We start from the raw sequence: 22,050 nt of genomic DNA, 5'->3' as shown, positions 1-22,050 counted from the left end.
AGAGATGCGACATAAGGCAATGTATCGGATGACTGTAAATGGTCAATACGTGACCATGAAATCATATCGATAAGAAACAAAGAAAAAAAAGTCATACGAGTAATGCAGCTTCGGCTGGGACAGACCTGAGAATGGCCAGGGACACATTCTGTTTCCAGGGGCTGTCCTTGCGCATGCCTATGCCAAAGCCCGAACGGAAAAACAGCTCTCCCGTGGTCACCAGGTCGCACTTCTGCGAGGCTTCAAACTCCAGCACCGCAGAGTCCCAGATGAAAGCATGCAGCTTGCTGTGGGGGAGGGGGGAGGGAGGAGGAGGAGGAGGAGGAGGAGGAGGAAGGAGGGAGGGAGGAGGGAGGAGGGAGGAGGAAGGGGGAAGGAGGGGGTTACGGTGCAACAGTACAATGATTTACATACACATTTACGGCTCCCACCCCGCTCTCTCTCGCACACCAAATCGTGTGTGTCATTCAGCGTTTACCAGCAAATCTCTACCGCTGCTTATGGCCCAAATGAAATCCAATGCCAGATGGGTGAGGGCGCGTCCCTCATTGGATTCCCCCAATCTCAAAGATGTTCCTCTGGGTACAACCTGAAAAAGGGTGCTCTTCGACTCAATGTTAGCTCAACCTCACACTGATGTCAGTGCTGTTGACACGTCCACACCTGCCGCTGTCCCTCGACAGCTATCTCGGCTGGGCGATGGGCCTGAATCAGAGGGAGAGTCGCAGTAAGTCCTGCCACTTCCACCTGATCCGGAGGTCCATGTCCCTTCCCCCACAACTAACTGCACTGGCCCTCATCTGCGTGCCTGATGGGTCGAACAGCCGGCCGCCATGTGCTCTGGTCGGCCCGGCCTGGCCGAGACTCACTTGTCACGCACGGCCTGGATGGCCTCGGCGGCACTCTCATAGTTGTGCTTCTCCATGTGGCGGTACATGGTGCTAAGCTCCACCTGCCGCCGGAAGTAGATGTCCACGGAGCTCTGCTTCACCGTGGCGTAGATAAACTTCTCCGATGGGTTTCGCAGCTGCACGAACAAACAGGGACAAGGCACAAACATTGATGTGCTTTCATTTTATATGTATCTATACATATTTATATAGATGTTTTGTAGTAATGCGGTCTTCATTTCACCCACCCTTGGGTCATTAATGCCGGTGATGCGCTCCTCAGGCCGGTCCAGCACCAGGAAGGCAGCCAGGTTAGCAGTATAGGAAGCCACAATGATCATGGCAAATCCAGCCCACACCATACCAAGGATTCTCGCTGAGAAGCTGCGTGGCGCACCTATGTGGTCAGTTGAAGTTTAGAGTTTCAGCTCAATAACTTTCCATTTCCAATAGGATTACCGTAGTCTTGTCGAGACAATGAAGACAGTTTTTCCTGTTAAGCAACACCTCAGCACTGATACTTCTGCTATCATTTCTGCTCCCAACAACATGGTATAGCATGTTGGAATAAATCTGAAATAAACTCATATAATGCAAACCTAGAATGAAAAAAATTGCTAAATATACAACCCACTGAAACAACCAACATGAAAAGTAAACACTGAAGACAAATGAGTCAAGCAAAGGCAACATGTATAAACTGTTAAAAGACAAACTCCACCAAAGCCTGTCTGCAGAAATGCGATTTGAAAGCCATTAATTTGTCATCCTCAAAGAAGAACAAGACAGTGAGGCAACACTTGCGGCCACAGACACTTTTGATTTTTGTCATTTTACAGCAAAAACACTGTTTAAAGACTAAAATGCAGCAACAGAACATGGACTGGTTGGTTTTCTGTTCTCACCTTCTCCAATACCAGAGTTCAGCAACACTCCCCAGGAGAACCACATAGCAGATGATAAGGTGAGGGCGTCTTCTTCTTCTTCTTCACTATTTACTTTAAATCTTCCAAACGGGCTAGAGGGGGAAGAAATCAGGAGGGTTGCAGAAGATAAAAGTGAGAAATCGCCAAGTACTTGTAGGGAGGGAAAACCCTGGCGGCCCCAGGCAGAGAGGGGAACTGAACATGAGTGAGCGAAGCAAGACAAAGAAACTCCTGAAAAAGGAAACTGGCTAAAGACTGCGACACAACGACAGAGCCGTGGGATGACTGGAGCCAATCTTCACCTCTGTCTGCCTTGTTGTCCACACCGAGGGAAGATCTGCAGAGCTCAGCGCTGCATGTTCACGCACACGTAACACACACCGATTCAGTCGTGAATGCACGTATGCAATAGACACACATATGGACACACACATTCACAAACAGGTCCCCCTTTGTACCTGAACCGGTCTAGTAGGTAAAGCATCACCGCCACCACATGCACCGAAAGACCCACCAACAGCCACAGTGTGCTTTGGAACGGCTGCATAAATGAGTCCAGTGTACTGCGAGGGATTTCCTGGAAACACACACATCGCAGGAGGTCATCGAATGATCGTTCACAATTTTATATTATCATAATATCGAATATTATTGACAAACGCCAAAGAAACTACCAGTCTTTTTCCAAACCCTTAATGTTTCAACTAAAGTTTTGCTACATGCAGAGACAGTTTTATTTTTTGTCTGTATATTCCAGTGATAATTTTTTTTAAATCTTTTTATATCAGTATGGGTTAAGAAGCACAAACCAATCTCTTAAAACTTGTTTTAGATGTGTGACTTGTCACAGATGGGCTTATTTTTGTCAATGAAAGATGTTTGTGTCAAGTGCTGACTGACACAAAAGTGTCAGTCGCAAGTTATTTTTCTTTAGAAATGAATGTAAATTAAAAGATAACTGGATCTGTAGATTACATATCCGTTACTGGCCAGTTGTGGTGTACTGTGTATGCATCATTTTCATTAAATGAGTGCAAATGTGAGGACTGAAAACATGCAATGATCCTTTTAACAAAGGTCACAATATATATTATTTCTGCATACAAAATTAACTCCTATTTTCAGAGGAATGATGAACCAAATGTATTGATTTAATCCCTACTCTGAATCCCTGTTAGTGCAAAGGTATTACTTTACCTGTTGAAGGGATAAAGAGTAAGAACAGAAGAGTTTGTCATGCTGTCATTGACCTGTGATATCTTTCTTTTCTACATAATGTAAAATGAGACGGAATCCTAAAACACAAGACAAGCCATTTTAACATTTAATAGCTGGATTGAAGATGTATTGCAGATAATAATAATTCAATTATTCTTTTTCAAAAAGAGCAGATATTCAAAATGTCATCATCCTATCTACAACTGTCATTTCAGACAATCTTCGGAGGACAAATGACATAATTTCTATCATTTTATCATCTTCTGACTGGTCATAATTCAACTTTAGGATATCTTGATTTTGCCCAAATTCAAGATAATTACACTGCTTATAGAAAGTATTTGCCTTCCTTGGAAGTTTTCCCCTATTATTTCTTTTCAATTTTAACTTACGTTGCTGAGAAACATAATCATAATGATGATGCCACCACCATGCTTGACAGTGGGGATGGTGTGTTTGTGTTGATGTGCAGTGTTTGGTCACTTTGACATGAGATAGCCTTTTTTGTAAATTCTTGTCAAAAATGCTAAATTAAATTGACCAAGATTCATTGTTGACAAGCAATAAAAACGAAAACTTCCAGGTGGTTAACACTTCTTATAGACACTGAATATTGCGCGTTTTAGATATCTTAAATTAAGTTTGAACTTGTCAAAATGTGTTGTCGATATGTATTACTGGAATTCCATTGAGTCAAAAAGTAACTCCAGAAATCCTGAATTAGAGTTTTGACCAGATTTGGCCAGATGGTGTTGCAGATGATTTTAGTTATGTCCGAAGCCAGAGCAAGCAGCTTTTCAAACATACTAGAGAACTGCAGTCGAACAGCCATCCAGAGATGCTTCAGGTAGAAGTTGTTGCTCTCACTCTTCACATACTCTTTGCTGATAAGCTCTTTATGTCACGGCATCTTCTAACAATCCTATGCACTACAACTACCACTATTTCTGCTAACACTGTTAAATGCTTCACAGGACCTCACATAAGCAGCATCAAGCACAGCAATTCAGACTTATCATAATCACCTTTGTGATTTCTGCAACTACTACATGCACAAGTGATAAAAATTGCTTTAAAGGTTTGAGGATATCACAAGGGAACAATACATGAAACTCCCTAAGGGGTTGCTTGACAAACAAATGGAACATTCTACTTACCTTTTTAACTAAGATAGTGAGGCCTTGATATTTAAACGGTTTGGAGAACTCGATGTACTGGGCCCGTTCATTGTTTATAGTCAGCGGGGCTACGATCATGTCAGCCAGGCCTCCCAGGAGCTCTCCCATCATGCCATTCCACTCTTTCTTGTTGCTGTTGTTCACCTGGAGTCCCAAAAGGAAGGTGTTAACATTAGAATCAGCTATCACCCTGCTGTTGTCTAGACCACAGAATGTTTTCAGGCTTTGAGGATTTGAGTTAAACCAAGTAGGGATACAAGTGCTCAGCATGCTTCATATCTCTGAAATCGTATCTGTCTCATCAAAAGACAGCTTGCTGTTCTCTGTAATTTGTAATACCATGCACTGTAGAACACCAGAAGTGGAGAGGAGTGTGTTCATGCTGTGCCTGCAGAACGGTGTTTGGGGTTTAGAGACGACCGTTTTATTGCATCCAGGCAGTTTTTCAGTATATTGTGTGCTCCTCCCTTGCCACCTTGCCTTACTTGTGATAACGGTGGTTTTGTATTAACCTGTATTACAAAATCATGCTGCCATTTTGGATATAACAGTGTCAAAAGAAATTTCAATCTCAAGAGATTCCCCTGCTATAATATACGTCAAATAACAAAAAACACTTGGGGAAAAAGGGAACACTGCAACTAATGCTATATACAGCATCAAAGGAAGGTTTAGAAATACTGGTATATCAATAGCTATGTGTACGCATGTGAATTCTGTCCAAAAATAGTCAGCTAGGGTCATCATTTTCAAATTCTGTCTACACTGTTGAGCTACATTTTAAGGGGGAGCTTCACCTGGCCGAGTACCAAAAATGACCAATGTTGAAAGTTTCATATTGCACACACTTTTTAAGATAAGGTATGCAACCTGTACATTTTTAGAGACCTCTAAACACCAACTTTACCGTGAAACCAATTTTTTTTCATTTTGAACAACTGGATTGAAATTAAATACTGTTGAATTATGTAACCCGAAATTACATCTTGTATTTGCCCCAAGCAAAATCTCATGCAATATTTAACATAAAATGCTACCAGTGCACCACGTAGTATTTTAAGTATGGACCTGTGCACCTATTAGGCATTTAGTCATATTTCACTGTGGTTACCATGGTAATGAAACGAAACAATTGCTACAAAGATTTTTGTATATAACTCAGCATAGAATGAAGTTATCAAAAAAAAAAAAAGGCTAATAGGTGCATTCTACATAGCTTATACTACCAGCATGCCAAAAATGGGAAGTTTTGGTCAAAAGCGTAAGAAGATTAATTAAGGGGCAGTTTATGTGTGTCCGAAAATCAAGTTTTGAGAAATCGGCACTTAAAGTTTATGATTGATGATGACTCATTATATAAGCAATCAAATTTAAAAAATCATCAGGAGAAAGAATACATGTTTAGGTATATGATAATCATCTTTTTTTAACTTTAAACTTGTTCACCCAAATCTATCATATTTGAAGGTAAAGTTCCCCCTTAAGGTCTTGCACTAACTGGATTGGGATAAGCTTTGAACATTACTGTAAATCTCTTGATATGCATGCAGCATTTTATTAAAAAATGGTCCTAGCCAAATGTTTTGCAGAAAACCTACAACCTTTGCCAAGTAATACAATAAGTATTATTATTAGCTAAACTAGTGTTAGCTTTATAATGCTAGCTATGAGCTAATATTTGGTGCTGGTCAACTGTTAGCTTAAAATCTAACAATTTAGATGGAAAATATACAATTTTTGCCAAAACATTAGACATGAGCTAATATTTGGTGAAAGGTTTGTTTCAAAATGATGGTAACGCATAAAAAACTTTTGCCAAGAAATACAGTAAGATTATTGTTAGCTAAACTAGTGTTGGCTTAAAAATGTTAGATATGAACTAATATTCAGTACTGGCCAACTGTTAGCTTGAATCCGAACATTTTACAGAGATGATATGCAACTTTTGGCGAACTACAATTAGTTTACAAACATTTAAACATTAGATCTGACCTATTGAGTGGTGCTGGCCACAACTGTTAGCTTAAAAACTTACAATTCACACAGTAAATATGCAACTTTTGCAAAGAAAACACTATAAGCACTATTGTTAGTTAAACCAAGGTTAGTTTAAAATACAGCTACACAAACTGATATTTGCTGTGAGCCAACTGTTAAGTAGAGGTTAATTTGTTTTAAACATATATATAGGTAAATTGGCAAACTATTAGGAGGATGCTGAGTATATGGGGCCTTTTCTGAAAGTACAACCTGAATTTGAAGCAAAGATATTAGGTAGAGGCGCATAAAAGGACAGTCTGGGTTCTGCAAATTCATAAAGGTGTCCCAGTTGAGCAATGCAAGGTTAGGTTATATATAGCTCACTCTAATGGGGCATGTGTCCTATTTTATAAGCACAAAGGCAAGCCTTTTCCCAGGGGGGTTAATAAAAATGAATGAACTCTGCCAAAACAAGACATCTTAAATGTGAGTGTATGCCTTTTCACATTTTCAAGCATCACAGCGCAGATGAGGCAGTGGTGCAGTAAAAAATATATTCTAGGACCAGGATGGCCAGTTTATTATTGTATAAAATGAAAGGGTTCTGCAAAAGCTTAACCAGTAAGATCTAATGCCAGATCATAATCAGGAAGTAACAAGCATCTAAAAAAGAAATACCAGGGGAAGCAATGTGCAGCAGAACACTGTGCTGCACAGAAACAGCTCCAGCAAAGTCAGAAATAAACATGATGAAATCTCACTGGAACTCTTGGCCTTTATCTTAATTATTCTGAACACAGGCCAGACGAAATGAGTCTAATTCTCTGAGACTGTGGGTGAATTGCTAATTATGAGATAAGCTCTTAGCAACAGCAGGAAATAGAACTAGAATTTGCAAATAAATCAAAATCTGACCAGTTATCCATTGTTGTTGACTGTCATCATAAACATTTTCCATTTCCTTTTAAATAATTGCGTTTTAAGTTTATTTTTGGCACATGAGTAATAAAGTTCACCTAAGGCTGCACAACCAGAAACTTGCAGAGACAAAGACAGAAGCTCCTGAATGAGGAAAATCTTAGCAAAACGTTTAGAGTTATTGTGCTAATTTAGTCTGGCAATACTTTACTTTTACTGACCTGAAGAGATAATCTCATTTTCTTCTCTGGTAGATTTTCAAGTTGGTTTTATGTGATATTATATTTCTTTCATATTAGAACTAACTGGCACTTTCAAATTGACTATAAAGCATCGTGGTGATTGCTGATTGCCTTGTGCAGACATTCAAAAACTGGCACTAGATCAGTCACGATTAGCAAATTCCTCCCACTGTTCATTTCATATCTGTGGGTGTGACTGCTTATCTCTTCATTTCTGAACAGTTAGTGCTATCAGTGTTGTTAGTGAGACAAGAGAAACTAAAAACATTAAAGTTTTGCATTGCATTAATTGTTCATGCATCTACTGGGTCATGCACAAACCCGGCTTTAACGTAAAACTAACCCGCTCCTGAGTCCCAAACTTTCCATCAGCCACCAGGTGCACCTCATAGGTAAAGTTCATGGTCATAGCCAGCTTGATCAGCAGATCAATACAGAACCCATAACAACATTGGGGCACAATTGGGCGTCCTGTAACAAAACCAGCAAAGTTTGCAAGTTACTAACACTCCAGAGAATATGGGAAATGTGTTGCTTTTTGTTGTTGTTTTTGTAATCCAAAGGCGGCGCACGTAGACTGAACAAAATGCGTGACACAGTGGTCCACTGCAGACGAGCACACTCAGCCTCACCGCACACGCTCACTTCACTCATTCTGAATGGCTACATGCATACATATATAGATACCTACTGCATATATATGTATGCATCTCCAGTGGGTGGTTGGCGGGTGCACTAGAAGCACAGTGACAATATAAACGTCCCTGATAGGTTACCTGGGATGGTCTCATTGGGCCCAGTGCAGATAACCTTTTTAATTAAGACTCCATTTAATGTCATTTCCTCCTTGCACGTTCCGTCCGGCATAGTGGGCTTCACATACACAAATGGCTCCTGGTGTATCGTCACTATCTACAAAAACATAGGACAGAAGGCTGTTTATCACGTGGTCAGAGCTGAATTTGTTCCAGGCCTCGAGTGCAAGAAAATACCCAAGAACAGGTACACATGGACACACAGAGACAGACAGGTGGACGTAAAAACACTGACAAGGTTGCAGATGAGGGGAGATAAAAGTCATAGGAGATATATCAGCGCTGCTTTTATGAACACAGATTAAGTTCATCCCCTTTGAGAAAGAGATGTTAGTGCAGTGTCTGTCCGGAGCAGATCAGCTCAGGGATGTGCTCGATCCGTGTGGACACGAATGTCACATCGCAGCAGCAAAGTGAAAGCCCCACCTTTAATCGAGTAGACATCTGGAAGCCCTGTGGTTTCTCGGTCTCGCCTCCGGGCCAGATGATCTTCCGCTGATTGTTCATTACCACCTGCGGGGGATGCCACACACATATACGGTATTATAGGTGAGTGCTGACAGAAGGCGTGCTGCTGATGAGGCTCTGACGCTGTGGGTGAGCATCACTAATGAGTCAGCTTTATATAACCACAGCTCAGCGCTTCCTTTATTTGTCGTCTTCACCTCTGACTTGTGCATCGTACCTGAGGGCTTCAGGAACTTATTATTATTACACCTATCACCGGGGAGGCAAAGTGCTGATCCTCACAGTCCTCATTCTCTGCCTGTCCCATTTACATAACCTATAAAGGATTAGGATGGGATAGAGGTCTACAAAATGACTGGAGCACAACAGCAAATATCTTCTAAAGCTGGCAGCCGCATCTTGGAGTCTAAATCAGTAAATAGGTAACAACACCTCAGCAGACACTTGCTGAAGAAGAATTATGAATTTACTTACTTAAATCAGATTCACTGTAGAATATTCATACATTTATGCCACAACCACAACTATCTCAAACTGTGGTTGTTTCTTGCATTCAGTAACTGCTGTTTCACAAAAGGTGCTATCAGCATCATGTAGTGGAATAATTGGCAGACAGAGCTAGAAATGTACCTGAAAGCTTATTTTTATGCTTTGTAAAGCGGTAGAATATCTTATGCCAGTGGCTTATGAAGAACTTGACTCTGTTTGATTGTAACATGCAGCCCTGAACAGCATCTACATACACTTGACAACTCCAAGACTACCATGGCAGTCTTGAATTTCCAGTGACTCACAGAACTGAATTACCAATGATGGAATCACTGAAACTCATGCATCTTTGTCATAAAAAAAAACAATAATGCATTTTGGTTCTTTGGTCATATGGAGACATGCCAAAATCTGCTGGGTCAAAAATATGCATACAGCAATGATAATATTTGATCAAATGTTCCTTTGGTCATTTTCACTTCAATTAGGCGCTTTTAGTAGCGATCCACAAGCCTCTGGTTGTATCTTTGGCCACTCATCCTGAAAGAAATAGTGCAATTCAACTAAATTTGTTTGTTTTTTGACACAGAGGTTATTTCTTCATCACAGTCTACAGGTTCTTGAATGGATATAAGTCAGAACCTAGAGTGGTCTAAAACCTTAATTCTAGTCTGATTTAGTCATTGTTTTTTACTACTTTTGATTTGTGTCCAGGATCCAACCTTCAGGCTTTTAGGTTTTCCTGAAGAATGTGGAGGTAATCCTGCTTGTTCATCATTATTCCATTTACTTTGTGTAAATCACCAGTTCCACTAGCAGCAAAACAGGACCAGAGCATGATACTGCCACCACCGTGCTTGACAGTAGGTTTGGTGTTCTTGGGCCCCACCTTCTCTCCTCTAAACATATTTCTGCTCATTGTGGCCAAATAGCTCAATTTTTTGTTTCATCTGACCTCAGAACTTTTCTCCAAGAGGTCTTTTCTCTGTCCATGTAATCAACACTTTAGTGGAGCTTTTAAGGTTGGCACTTTCAATATTAGAGTTGCTGGGCTGCTCCTCTTCTTCTGATTCTTCGGGGACTCCCTCTAGGGCATTGCCAAGGACACTGTTCTCCATCCTGGCAAGCTCCAGTAGGGACTTCCCACACAGGAATAAAGCCTCACCGCACTCATCTGCAGTGTCCCCATATCTCTCAGCCAGCATGAGGAAGAAGTTCCTTCTTCATAGAGTTTCTCATTCATGTTGATGTAAAACACTGGACACTGACAGCTGTGTTCAGGCAGCTTATAAATTCATAGACATTAACTCATGATAAGTTGAAAGGCATGTCACCAAAAAAAATTTATTAACACAACTTTCTAAATCACCAAAAACTGATCATTTAAGTTCCTGTATGTATATTTTTGACACAGAAGAGCCATAATAAATCAATGAAAGAACCAAAATTCATGGTTGGTTTCTTTTTTGTAACAAAGACACTTGTTTCAGTGATTCCATAACAGAAAAGTTAGAGCTATACCAGTCAATGGAAATGCTAGGCTGCCATGGTATATATGGTCTTTACAAGTATGTAAACTTTCGCTCACATCTGTACATGCATCTTTAGTTTGCCATCCAGAGTTGAACACAATTAACAGTGTGCAAATTTGTCATCCTCCTCCAAAGATTATATGATTCTATACAGCATACTACCTCAGCAAAACTGTAGCTGAGAATTTCTAAACTTTTGAGTATTTTTAAGACTTAAAGAGTAAAATAAGATCACCTGAAAACCTCAGTTCTCATTGTTAAAAAAATGCTTTTCACTCTCATGTTAAGTTCTCTCAGCAAGAAGATGTTACGAATGTACCATTTGTTACACTTCATTATAATCTCATCATCAAAAGCAACACTAATTGGCTGTGGCAGCTGCTGTAGCATCGAGTTAGCTTTGGCTGGGCTGTATTTTTTACGTAAACCCTGGAATGTGTAGTTGCCCTACATTGACTATGTTGTACTATAGATAGAAAGCGAAGTAGATGACTTGGAATATGTCTGTGTAGATTGTAAGTCATCCAGGTCACGGTGATTGTAGGAGCTTCAGCAGAAGTCAACTGGACTTCTCTTGTAGGTTCTTGAAGACATTTCACCTTCATCCAAAAGGATTGTTCAGTTCTAACTGAAAATGGGGAATTAGAGAATTTATAGTCACTCCAGCTCACATGACTAATGACCCATTAAAGACGTTGTTAGGGGACCACCTGGTTTCACAACAATTTCCACCTTAAGACTGTGAGTCCTGGTTGGTAATGGGCCATTGGTCATGTGAGCTGGAGTGACTATAAATTCTGTAACTCTCCATTAGTCAGTTTGAACCAAAGAACCCTCTTGGATGAAGGTGAAACAAATTCAAGAACATACAAGAGAAGTCTAGTTGATTTCTCCTGAAGCTCCCGCGATGATTTTGTAGAGATGTAACCTACTTGGTCAGTGAGTCTGAGTTTACCTGTGTTCCGTTGTAAATGCCGACTTGAATGAGCCGAGTCTTCTGGTAGTTAAGGATACTGTAGTGGGCGTATTTTCTGTCTCCGTCGTCGTTGAACTCCACCCGTCCCGTGAGGCCTTCTGGGTATTTAGACGACATCAGCACCCTGCAGCCAACAAGTAAGACACGTGTTCATGCACTGATACCAGGAGTGTTGTGTTGACGACTGATTCAAGACTTTTTTACTGTTAAAAACTTAATCAGCGAGGCAGAGCTGCGGTAGCTGCTGAGTTGAGATATTTCTTGTCGCATCTGTTTGGAAACAGTGCTTTTATTTTTTGTTCTGCTGCTGCTGCTGCTGCTGAGAGGCCACAGTAAGTGGGTCAGCCGAAACTCAGATGCTGCATTTTGGAAGTCACAATGAGAGGGTTTATTCTGGGAAAACCAGATAAACCTGCAAGTCCAAAAAGCAGATTTCTAGTCAGAAGTGAGGAAAACTGCAGCACACAGGTTAGGTTATATAACTTTTTATCGCTTTGATGTTGAAGCTGCTGATCCTGAATCTATCCCCAAAGAGGAGACAAGCTGCTTCTCACCGTTTGAACAGCGGGCCTGTTTTCCAGATGTTGGTGTTGCCCACGCATCCTCTCGGGGGTTCGGTGATATTCTCCTTCTCAAAGAGCTCCTGGATGGACTGAGCCACCACAGCCACTGCATCATTGATATGTGCCGACTCATTCTTCCCGTTGATGAGCTGGAGGCCGATCAGACCTGAGACCAGGCCGACAACAGAGAAAAAAAAATCACCGACCAGAGCCGACTACTGGCCTTCAGGATCCTTTTGCAATGCACACAGTGGAGAAAAAACTTATAGGGCCTCCGGTTTAGACATCCCAAATAAAAGGTCAGACATCAGTTGTTCGATCCATCTTTGTTGCCCATTAATCTCTGCGAAGATAACTTCAATAAAACTGTCTCATACCTTGTCATTTATGAGACGAGGCAGCAGGAAATAAATGGATCGTTTTTTTCTGATGTCGCCACTGAAGACCTTTTCGCAGCATGTGTAAAGAGTCCCTTGAAGTTGGATTTGTACATTTTTGTTTTCTTTTTCAGCCCTAACAGCATAAAGGTTTGAGGAATCAACACAGGCAAAGTGTCTCTGCTTAACGAAAATACTGTCAGGCCTAAATTTAAACCAAGCAACAATCCAACTTCAGCTAAGTTTTCTGATTGCAACCAGGTCCGTGAGAAGCTGTAGTGAAGGGTGAAAGATAGAAGACATGGACAACAAATGCTCTGAAGGGGTTTGGTTGTGTTAAGAGTGCCTGGGGGAGAGACGGTCGACATTTGTGACCACAAAGTGATAAAAAAATCTTGTGAAAGTGCCAGAAAATCCACAAAGAGAGACAAGAAAGGCTGTTGTAGCTTACCATTCTACCTGACGCAAAACTCTCCCTTCATTAGAAACCAGGGTATTAATACGGAAGAATAGCACTTTTAGCTTTGGATCAAAATAAAAACTGAGTGCTGGCACACACACACACACACACCCCGTTTAAACCTTTAAACACTGGATGCTTAAACGTTTAAACGCTCAACAAGCAGTTAAATCATATAATGCATCCACCGGTAAACGGTTAATCTCTCTAATCCTGCATGTGTTGTGCTCGGCCTCGCAGCAAAGCCAAGGCTAACTATTGTATTCCCACTGATCTCCGCTGGATGAACGTACCGTCTGGCGCCTCACTCAGGGCTTTACCCGACATCTCACGTTCGCCCACCAGCCACACGTAGCCCGAGCCAGTCATGTTGAGGAAGCGGGCAGCCTTGTACACTGCAGCAGCGTCTTCCTCACTGGAAGGTGGTTGGAAAAACAGTTAAAAAGGTTGTTTTTTTTTCGTACCAGAGTGGGCAGAATGTAGTAGGAAATATAGTAATTGTTTCTGGGTGAATCTAGGTTCAATCTGGGTTTGGATGCAGAGTGGTCTAAGCCATTTTCTGTAGTTCAAAGTTTGTATGGGCCAGAGTTTGTATGGGCTCAAAGTTTAGTGTTTTCAAGAATGGTCTAACATTCGAAGCACCACTAGAACTTTATATTTGGGTTGTGGTTTAGACCATTTAGCCACTAAATTTTAGACCATAAAATATTACAGAAACTACATAAAACTCAGTTGTGGGTTAGACTACTCTGCTTCTAACCTCCTCATTATATCAGCGATGAGTTAAAGAAAAGACCTTTGTCCCCTGAATCTGGGCAAATTTTTTTTAACTATACATCATTTTTTGAGTTGCTACTCAGTAAGAAACAAAAATAAGTACATATCGTATTCAAGTTTCCCATGAAAGCCAAAATAATCAAAGGTATATACATGACAAAGATAAATATACAGGAATAAATTATGTACAAGTTGAAAAGAATGTTTTCTTTTTACAACGTAATTCTTGTGAGCACTAAACTGGTGCTTTGGGATGTTGTGACGGTGTGTATTATCCCAATGTATGTTCACTGTAAATAATGAGAACTGTTTATTTATCTACTAGTGCAATATATTTCTCTATAGGTGCAACACTGCTGCATTATTTATCATTCAATATGCATTATTTACCATGCAAGACTTTAAAGACGCTTTTATGGATGTCTTGCAACTAAAGAGAAGCATTTCCAATTATATTGTACATTTGTATAATGACAGAAAAGTTTTTCTATTCTATAATAATATATGCAGTAGTTGACCCATTCTTACCACTGTCACGCAAATCTTTCCAGCTCATTACTGATAAATGCCATGATTATCTACATTTCACAAATGTCTATTATAATTTCCATTCATGCATTTAAAATTTAATGTATGTACTGTTATTGGAGTTCTTTGTTCAATTCACATCATTAAATCAAACTTTCATTATCTATTTTTTTTTAAATTCACACAGTGATAACTGTCTTTTAATTTGACATTTAATTGTTCACACTTCCATTGTTACTCCAGAAATCCAAAACATTCTAATGACTAAATGTTCTCATTTCCATTTCTGTGCATTGATTTTTAGTTGGACTGTACCATTCCTGCCTGAGGGGGAGTCTAAATCCAGCCATGGTCCCAGTGATGCAACCACATCATGTGTTTAGCGTATCATATAGCACATGAACATGCAATCATTTATCTGCTATGCTTCATGTTGTGCTGTATATGTAGTGGGGGCTCAGTGGTTGATGTTTTGGGTGAATACATAGAAAGTCAGAAGTTCAAGCGCATCTTTAAGCTGCTGCTGTCGAGCCCTTGAGCAAAGCCTTTAACTCTGAACTCTGACTGCAGCTTCCCAACAGGCTGGAAAGTGCAAACAGAGAATTTCCCCTCGCAGGATCAATAAAGTACATAAATAAAACTCTCTTTAATTTGTTTACCAGCAAGTCGGCTAAGCTTGAGGATTTGTATCATCACCCACACAAACACCCTCTGGGGCAGCTGAGGCATTCAGAGGGGCTTTTGAATGGCCGCTTCTCTACTTTTAATCTGAACAACAACAACAACAATAAACTGGGCCGTGACTTCAGTCTGAAAAATGCTGATGTGTGTCCAAACCCTCCAAAAATAGTGGAGCCCCATGAATTATTGCATGGTCAGATGTGCTACATGCATAATGCAACTGTGCTCCTGAGTCCGTGGTTGTGGACTCCCCCCTGGGATTTAATGGTACAGTCCAAACACAAGCACAGAAATAGAAAATTTGAGTCTTTTTTTTACCCAAAAAATCTTAACTGAAACAAAAACAATTAAAAATTAAGCTGAGAGACTAACATGCATTTGTGAAGTAATAAAAAATGAATAATTGAGTTGAATAAGTTTCAAACTCATCTTTTATGCAAACTGAGGACTCCAAGTCTTTACATGGACCAAAGTTGGGCTTTTCAATCAACCACAAGCAGTTTTTTTTGATTAAATATTCATCTGTCTTTAACCATTTTTGGGGTATCTACCCAACATACACGACCGTTCAAAAGTTTGGGGTCACCCAGACAATGTCACATTTTCCATGAAAACTCACTTTTATTCATGTGCTAATATCACTGCACAAAGGCTTTCTAACCATCAAGGAGCCTTTCAACACCATCAGCTAACACAATGTAGCATTAGAACACAGGAGTGATGGTTGCTGGAAATGTTCCTCTGTACCCCTATGGAGATATTCCATTAAAAATCAGCCGTTTCCAGCTAGAATAGTCATTTACCACATTAACAATGTCTAGACTGGATTTCTGATTCATTTAATGTTGTCTTCATTGGAAAAAAAACCCAACTAATTTTCTTTCAAAAACAAGGACATTTATTTCTAAGTGACCCCAAAATTTTTGAAAGGTAGTGTATATGGTCTTGGTTTGCCGGGTTGGTATCCGTAGGGTAATATATATTACTTGTCATATTATTCCACTCCTATAAACCACAGTAATGTTACTCAGTTTAGTTTCCATGGTTTCTCCAGGAAGAGGTTTATATTTGAGCCAACTGATCCAGTAAAAATGGTGATAACGAAAGTTTCTGCAGCTCTGTTTGGGGCTTAACTTAATATTAGAATCTACTAAGAATATAGGATAATAGTTTTACTTAAAACGGAGGCATTTCAATGAGAATTTGTGTTGGAGTTCTCTATGTTTTCATTGCAACATTTCACTTTTTACTACAATGATCCCTAATCAATCACCTTGATTAGGCTTAATAATGAATTGGCCCTGAAAAACCTACATCAGAGGACCAATCATTTTAAAGATGTTTTTCCAACCAAACTACCTCCCCTTTTGGTGAACTGGTGAACTTCCATTGATGCCTCCCCAAGTAACCTTCCTTCCGTTTCTCATTTAGTTTTAATGCAAGAAGACGATTGTGTTTTAAGGTTTGACAGACCTCTAAATATGAAATGAAATTACTCTACTGTCGGTATCTGAGCTGTATACTTTTCAAAACCCCTTCTATCAGACATCTGCTTGCATCAGTCGCATAAAGTGTCACGCCTTCGGGTATCGATTAAAGTCTTGTGTTTCTAAAAAGCCTTTCTTTTGCACCAAACTGCTACTTACAGGAAAATCCGCTTTAGCTCTATCACATGTATATTTTGCATTAACTTCTCTAACGTTTAATTAAAGCTTTATGATGCTTTTAAATACTGAAATATTAAAACCGAGATGAAACTACATCTGACAGACAGCAGAAGGAGTCGGTGGATGTTCGGCATCAGGAGCGAAAGTGAGCGACAATTAATAGCAGCAGACAACCGTAGACCTTTGGCTTGTTTTGTGTTGACCTTTTGTTGCATGGCTGCTCCATTACATCCAGAGGGAATTTAGATGTGTCCTCTGCAGCGTTTTACACACATTTCATACACAAATATTTGAAAAATTGGCTTCAAATCCAGCCTGAAAGGTCCACAGCTAAATATAAACACCCGTAGAAAGGTTAAAACCGATCCCGTTTGCATTTTTTTTAAACTCACTTTTATCTCATCTGCATGTCTCAGTGCATCCATTTGGAACCTGTAGGGAGTTTATTCAGCATGTGTCCGGTAAATATGAACAATCTGGATGAAACGCCGGTGTACAGTTCTCACCTGGCGGACAGAATGATGACTCTGGCCTCCAGCTCTTTCGCCTCCAGCAGCAGGGCAGTTAAGTTAGTCTCCTGGCTGAACTGGAGGACTTTCTCTGCCTGTGATTGGGGCATAAGAAAGGTCAAGCCAGCTACTTTTCCCCTCTACCTCAGACACCATGCTGCCTCTTTACCTGCTTTGGTTCGAGCTTGGTCGATTTTGTTTGAAAACGAGAGACAGAAGATTAAAAAGGAAAAGCGATCCAGGAGGGGAACCGGCTGAACTAAAAAAGTAAAAAAAAACAAAAAACGAAAAAAAGAAAAAGCTTGAAGGGAAAAAAAAAAAACTTTTGCATTTGTTTCGCATGCAAACTGAGGGTTATCAAGGCTCCAAAGAAGGACGTGCATGTGTTAGGTAAGGGGGGAAGAAGAAGGTCAATGCAACCAGTAACTAAAAAAGGGTGAGAGGGGGGTGAGGGGGACGTTTTCCCCCAACAAAAAAACTGCTGAAAACTAGGAAAGTGCTACAGAACAGGAGGAAGTAGCATCTGGGAAACGGTTTTGTCCCACACTACCGGTTCTCCACAAAGGAATGGACTTGCAAACTCTTTTTTTGTTGGTGTTTGTGTGTGTGTGTGAAAGAGAGAGTGTGTGTTCTGAGTACATGCATTCCTTTATTGAAGGAGAAAATGAAAATGATAAAAGCGGGGCGCTGTTCACTGACTTTTTTTTTTTTTTTTTTTACTGTAATGACCGAGAAATTATAGATTTTTCAAAACAAAACCATTCGTCATTTAAATCATAGGGAAATGTCTCAAAGTAAAAAATTAAAGAAAACACGTGCTACCAAGAGAAGGGGGGCATTTCTGGGTCGGCTGGTGACTGGTTTGGGCTGGTTTCTAGTTGCTACGTTTGGAAAGTTGGTGGGCGGCGTGCATTGACCATGCAAATATACCTTAGGTCCTCGCTTGTTGTCATAGGACAGTTGGTCGAGGTTTTCATAGTTCCTTTTTTTATTCTGATGAGTAATGTGCACAGAGAAAATATGCAGACACAGAAAAATATTATAAACAGTTGAAAATGGAGGGCAGTAAAGCATTCCAACAAATCTCCACTTTTCTGCTTCAAATTGGGATCTTTAACAGTGGGGCTTGCAAAAGACATCAGAGATAACACAACAAAACCCAACCTGAAATCAAATTCTGCTGGATTATATTGAATAATTTACCCACGTTGCCAAAACAAGTCCAACAAGATCACATTTTCAGCCTCCAAAAACCCCCACGAAGACCCTCATTAGATGTTTTGCAGAATGGCGCGCTTACAAAGGAAGCTGCTAATCTCTACAACCATCTGTTCAGCGTTTTTCACAAGTTCCAGCAAACAGAGGACAAAGGTACTTCTATACTTAGCTGAATCTGACCAAACGCAATCCTCTGAAGCTCGGCTAATTCCTGCAGTTAGCTTGGTTCTTGAACCTAAACATGCTGCGAGATATTCCAAAAAAATAAAAATAAAAATAAAAATCTACCACACACCATGCCCCACTTCCATGTTACGCAAGTCTGCAGAATCGACGTCTAGACCAGTTAGAAGTGCTGCAATTGTTTGCACAGTTTATGCATAACAGAAAGGAAAGCCTCCACACACAGCGGCAAGATTTAAATATTTAAATTGGACTTAATAAATTGTGACTGGTAGCGAGGCAGAGTCAAAAAGATCCTGCACCAACAAAAATTAAGCAGCAAGAACATTTTTGCTTCCTCTTTTCTGCAGCATTTCATTAGTTGTGGCACTCCAGAGCTCCAATTTGATTAAGATTTAAAGGAATGTAAAGACTATGTTGCATACTGTATTAATATGAAAATGGGATGCAGCACAAATAAACTGCAGTCAGACTATCAGGTGTCACCATTTCGGACTCCCGTTTTGTGTTCGGTGAGAGAAGAAGCCACTCGGGATTCCCATCTGAGACCGGGAGCCATCTTGCAGGAGAATAAATACAGTATCTTTCTGCCTCACAGGCTTCTTCTTGCGCAGCTGCCTGGATTCACAGCTGCACACCTCAGTGCACTCTGACTCCGAGTCTCCCTGCACAGCAGCACCGAACTCACTCAAGAAATGCTGTGTGTTGCAGTTAAATTTCATCAGTACTTGGATGAATTATATTTGTAATGTAACTATGACAAACAAGTCTGGGCATGACTGTTAATCAGAGCACATAATAGACCTAACTGTGAATGTATTTTCTACTGTTTTGTCAGGCTGTGTGAGTCTGTTCTGACCACCGAGGTCTAAAAACACCGAAACCATGAGACTCTTGGTTGAGGAGGCTCTGTGTGAAGGAAAGATGCTATTAAAAGTTTGAATTTGTTGTTTGAATCTTGGTCCGACCTCTGAACACGAGCTCTGCCCTTCAGCTGAAGTTTTCACTCTGCATTTCTCTTCTTTATTGTTCACTGTTAATCCTTTTATTCTTGAATAAATTACAACGACTAAAGGGTCATTCCAGAATTGGAGGACATTTTACGTCCCACAAATCAAATTTCAAATAATCCATGTACAAAATACTAAAACATGCAGTTGTCCTGAGACCAAATCTGAAAAAAAACTAGGAGAAAATGTTTGAAAATACTTTTTAAATACCAAATAAGTTTGGACTAACCCTTAGAGTGCCATTTTTCTCTTGTCCCACCCTGCTGATGACCAAATTGAATCTCAAATAAAACAGTTAAAATGAAATTTTATCTCCTTTTTTGGTATTATTATTTTCATTGACGTCTCTTGCAATTGTGATTTTTTTTTTAAATCAACAATATTTTAAATAGTAATTATTATGCATAGAACCTTTTTTGCAGGGAGAAGAAAACAGTGAATTGCATGACACACTGGAATTAACATGAAACAGTTTTCTGACAGAGTGGACAGCTCAAAGCTATTTCCTGTGTTCTATTTTTCACATTTTCATGACATTGTCAGCCTGGATTGAATGTCTCACTCTACCTCATACCATCAGGAACAAACAAATCCTCTTTCACTTTTTCTTTATTGTTTGTCCTCTTGGTCAGCAGTAACAGCTAGCTAAATATCTAGCTTCTAATCCTGAGAAAAATCTAACATTAGCATGGATTAGCAGCCCTGTTACTGTGATGAGAGTCGGGTTAGCAAACAACAAATAAAACATGTAAAAGCATGCTGAGCCAATCAAGTCTTTGATAGATTATTATCTATTATTGATGAATATGGAGCATAAAATCGTAAAAGAGAAGGCCTATTTTTCAAAAAATTTGAAGCCCAAACGTCCTCCGATTCTGGAATGACCCTCATACTTTTACGTTTTTTTCTCATCCAGAATTTCCACAACACTGTCCAACAACTGTCCCATTTAAATCAACAGAAAATTCTGTAATAAAGGCAGATTCTGGTGTGATAATCTGACTAATTCTACATTTTTTTGCTTCTACAATTATGAATACCAGCAGAAAGCCAATCAGTTTTAATGTTAGAACTGAAATCCCTAATTGAAGGTTATTACAAGACAGATTCTGTGATATTTCCAAAGATGAAAGATCGCCGAACGTGTGTTGAGATTGACGTCACGCCAACGTCCCAGAGGCAAAACAGTTAAGTTCAACTCCCGTCACCTCGCTCTGTCCTCCATCCCTGTCCTTGTCCTGTCAAATAAAGGCAAAAAATGATGAAAGACCTTGATAAACACCAAAGCATATATAAAATATGACCCTTCTTAGGTTATTTTTGCCTTTTTTTGTAGGTAAACTCAAACAGTAAGATAAGTTATTAACATTTTATCATATTTTTAGCCTAAATTCTGATTTTCTTTTGCATCTACACCAACTAGAAATCCTAATATTCTGGAATCACTGCAGATTGGAGACATGCCTTTGTCTTTTCCCCCCTCCAGAGTTTTTTTGAGCGCACTATTTTTGTATCCGCAGCCAGACATTAATATTTCACATTGTGTTGGTCACGTTTGCTCTCTAAGTCCACTGTGTCCAGAGCTTCTGTGCTGGTGACAGTGATCCCCCAGCGGCTCTGTGGCCTCCCTAAAGACTCGGAAGCTAAAAATAACATGTACATTTAGCTACAGTTTATGCGGTGCCAACACCGAAAGCTCTGTTTTTGAGGCTAACGTCGAATAATACCACCGAAAACTGTTAGAGCTGCTGCTGGATGCACGGTTTCCATCCACCATCCAAAGAAATCTACAATAAAAGAGCTTGTTTTGATGATTAACAGCAGTTTTTATTATTCTCTAGGGGATGATTCCCTCTGTTTTTGTTTGTCGCATCAAATAAACTAATCCCCAGGTGTCGTCTCAGACAGAAACATCAGGGATACTCGATCAAATTCTACGTTTTCAGTGCATCTTATAGTACTACAAGAATATGTTTTTCTACATTCTCTCATTGTCATGTGCGAATCCCACGCAAAGGCCAAACCCAGGAATACGTTAGTCCATCTGTCAATACTTTATGACTCCACCATTTTTGTGGCCCTCAGCCTGAGGCTCATTTCTCTCTACATCGTGCTTCATTTTTAAAAAAAAAAAAAAGAAAAAAAAAGAAAGGGCTCAGCTGGGAGTGTTGAGGAAATGTCAAGATCGTGCAGTTGTTGGAGACTATTTTCAGCTACGGATTAATATGTGCACTAGTGGGTGGTATTTACTGCAGGATTAACTCTAAATGAACTTAGTGGAGGGATTTTTTGGTTTAATCAAGACAAAATTTAGCAATGTGGCTCATTTAATGCTAATAGACAGCAGTGGAGGATTTATTTGGCTGCACAGACAACACTTATTAGTCAAATATGTTAGTTTTTTTGTCGGATATTGTTGGAAAATATACAATACTGGCAGGCCTG

General features: G+C 39.9%; 1 protein-coding gene across 16 annotated transcripts in view; it reads right to left on the bottom strand.

The window, feature by feature from the left end:
• grin1a (glutamate receptor, ionotropic, N-methyl D-aspartate 1a) overlaps positions 1-22,050 on the bottom strand; it is a 45,153-nt gene that overhangs the window by 10,733 nt on the left and 12,370 nt on the right. For 8 of the 16 annotated variants that reach the window (XM_051938797.1, XM_051938802.1, XM_051938798.1 and 5 more), the window contains exons 4-17: positions 18,125-18,187; positions 17,192-17,289; positions 13,326-13,447; positions 12,187-12,361; positions 11,612-11,756; positions 8,594-8,680; positions 8,120-8,264; positions 7,696-7,826; positions 4,192-4,356; positions 2,275-2,393; positions 1,796-1,908; positions 1,139-1,287; positions 870-1,027; positions 126-287 (exon numbers count right to left, since the gene is read on the bottom strand). In XM_051938797.1, the coding sequence (XP_051794757.1) occupies positions 126-287; positions 870-1,027; positions 1,139-1,287; positions 1,796-1,908; positions 2,275-2,393; positions 4,192-4,356; positions 7,696-7,826; positions 8,120-8,264; positions 8,594-8,680; positions 11,612-11,756; positions 12,187-12,361; positions 13,326-13,447; positions 17,192-17,289; positions 18,125-18,187 (1,832 nt within the window). The remainder of the gene's footprint in view (positions 1-125; positions 288-869; positions 1,028-1,138; positions 1,288-1,795; positions 1,909-2,274; positions 2,394-4,191; positions 4,357-7,695; positions 7,827-8,119; positions 8,265-8,593; positions 8,681-11,611; positions 11,757-12,186; positions 12,362-13,325; positions 13,448-17,191; positions 17,290-18,124; positions 18,188-22,050) is intronic. The other 8 variants (XM_022191026.2, XM_051938799.1, XM_022191038.2 and 5 more) reach the window with 3 other exon arrangements.

Source organism: Acanthochromis polyacanthus, chromosome 18 (assembly GCF_021347895.1).
Source record: "Acanthochromis polyacanthus isolate Apoly-LR-REF ecotype Palm Island chromosome 18, KAUST_Apoly_ChrSc, whole genome shotgun sequence".
NCBI lineage: Eukaryota > Metazoa > Chordata > Actinopteri > Pomacentridae > Acanthochromis > Acanthochromis polyacanthus.
This window is presented reverse-complemented; position numbering and strand designations above follow the sequence as displayed.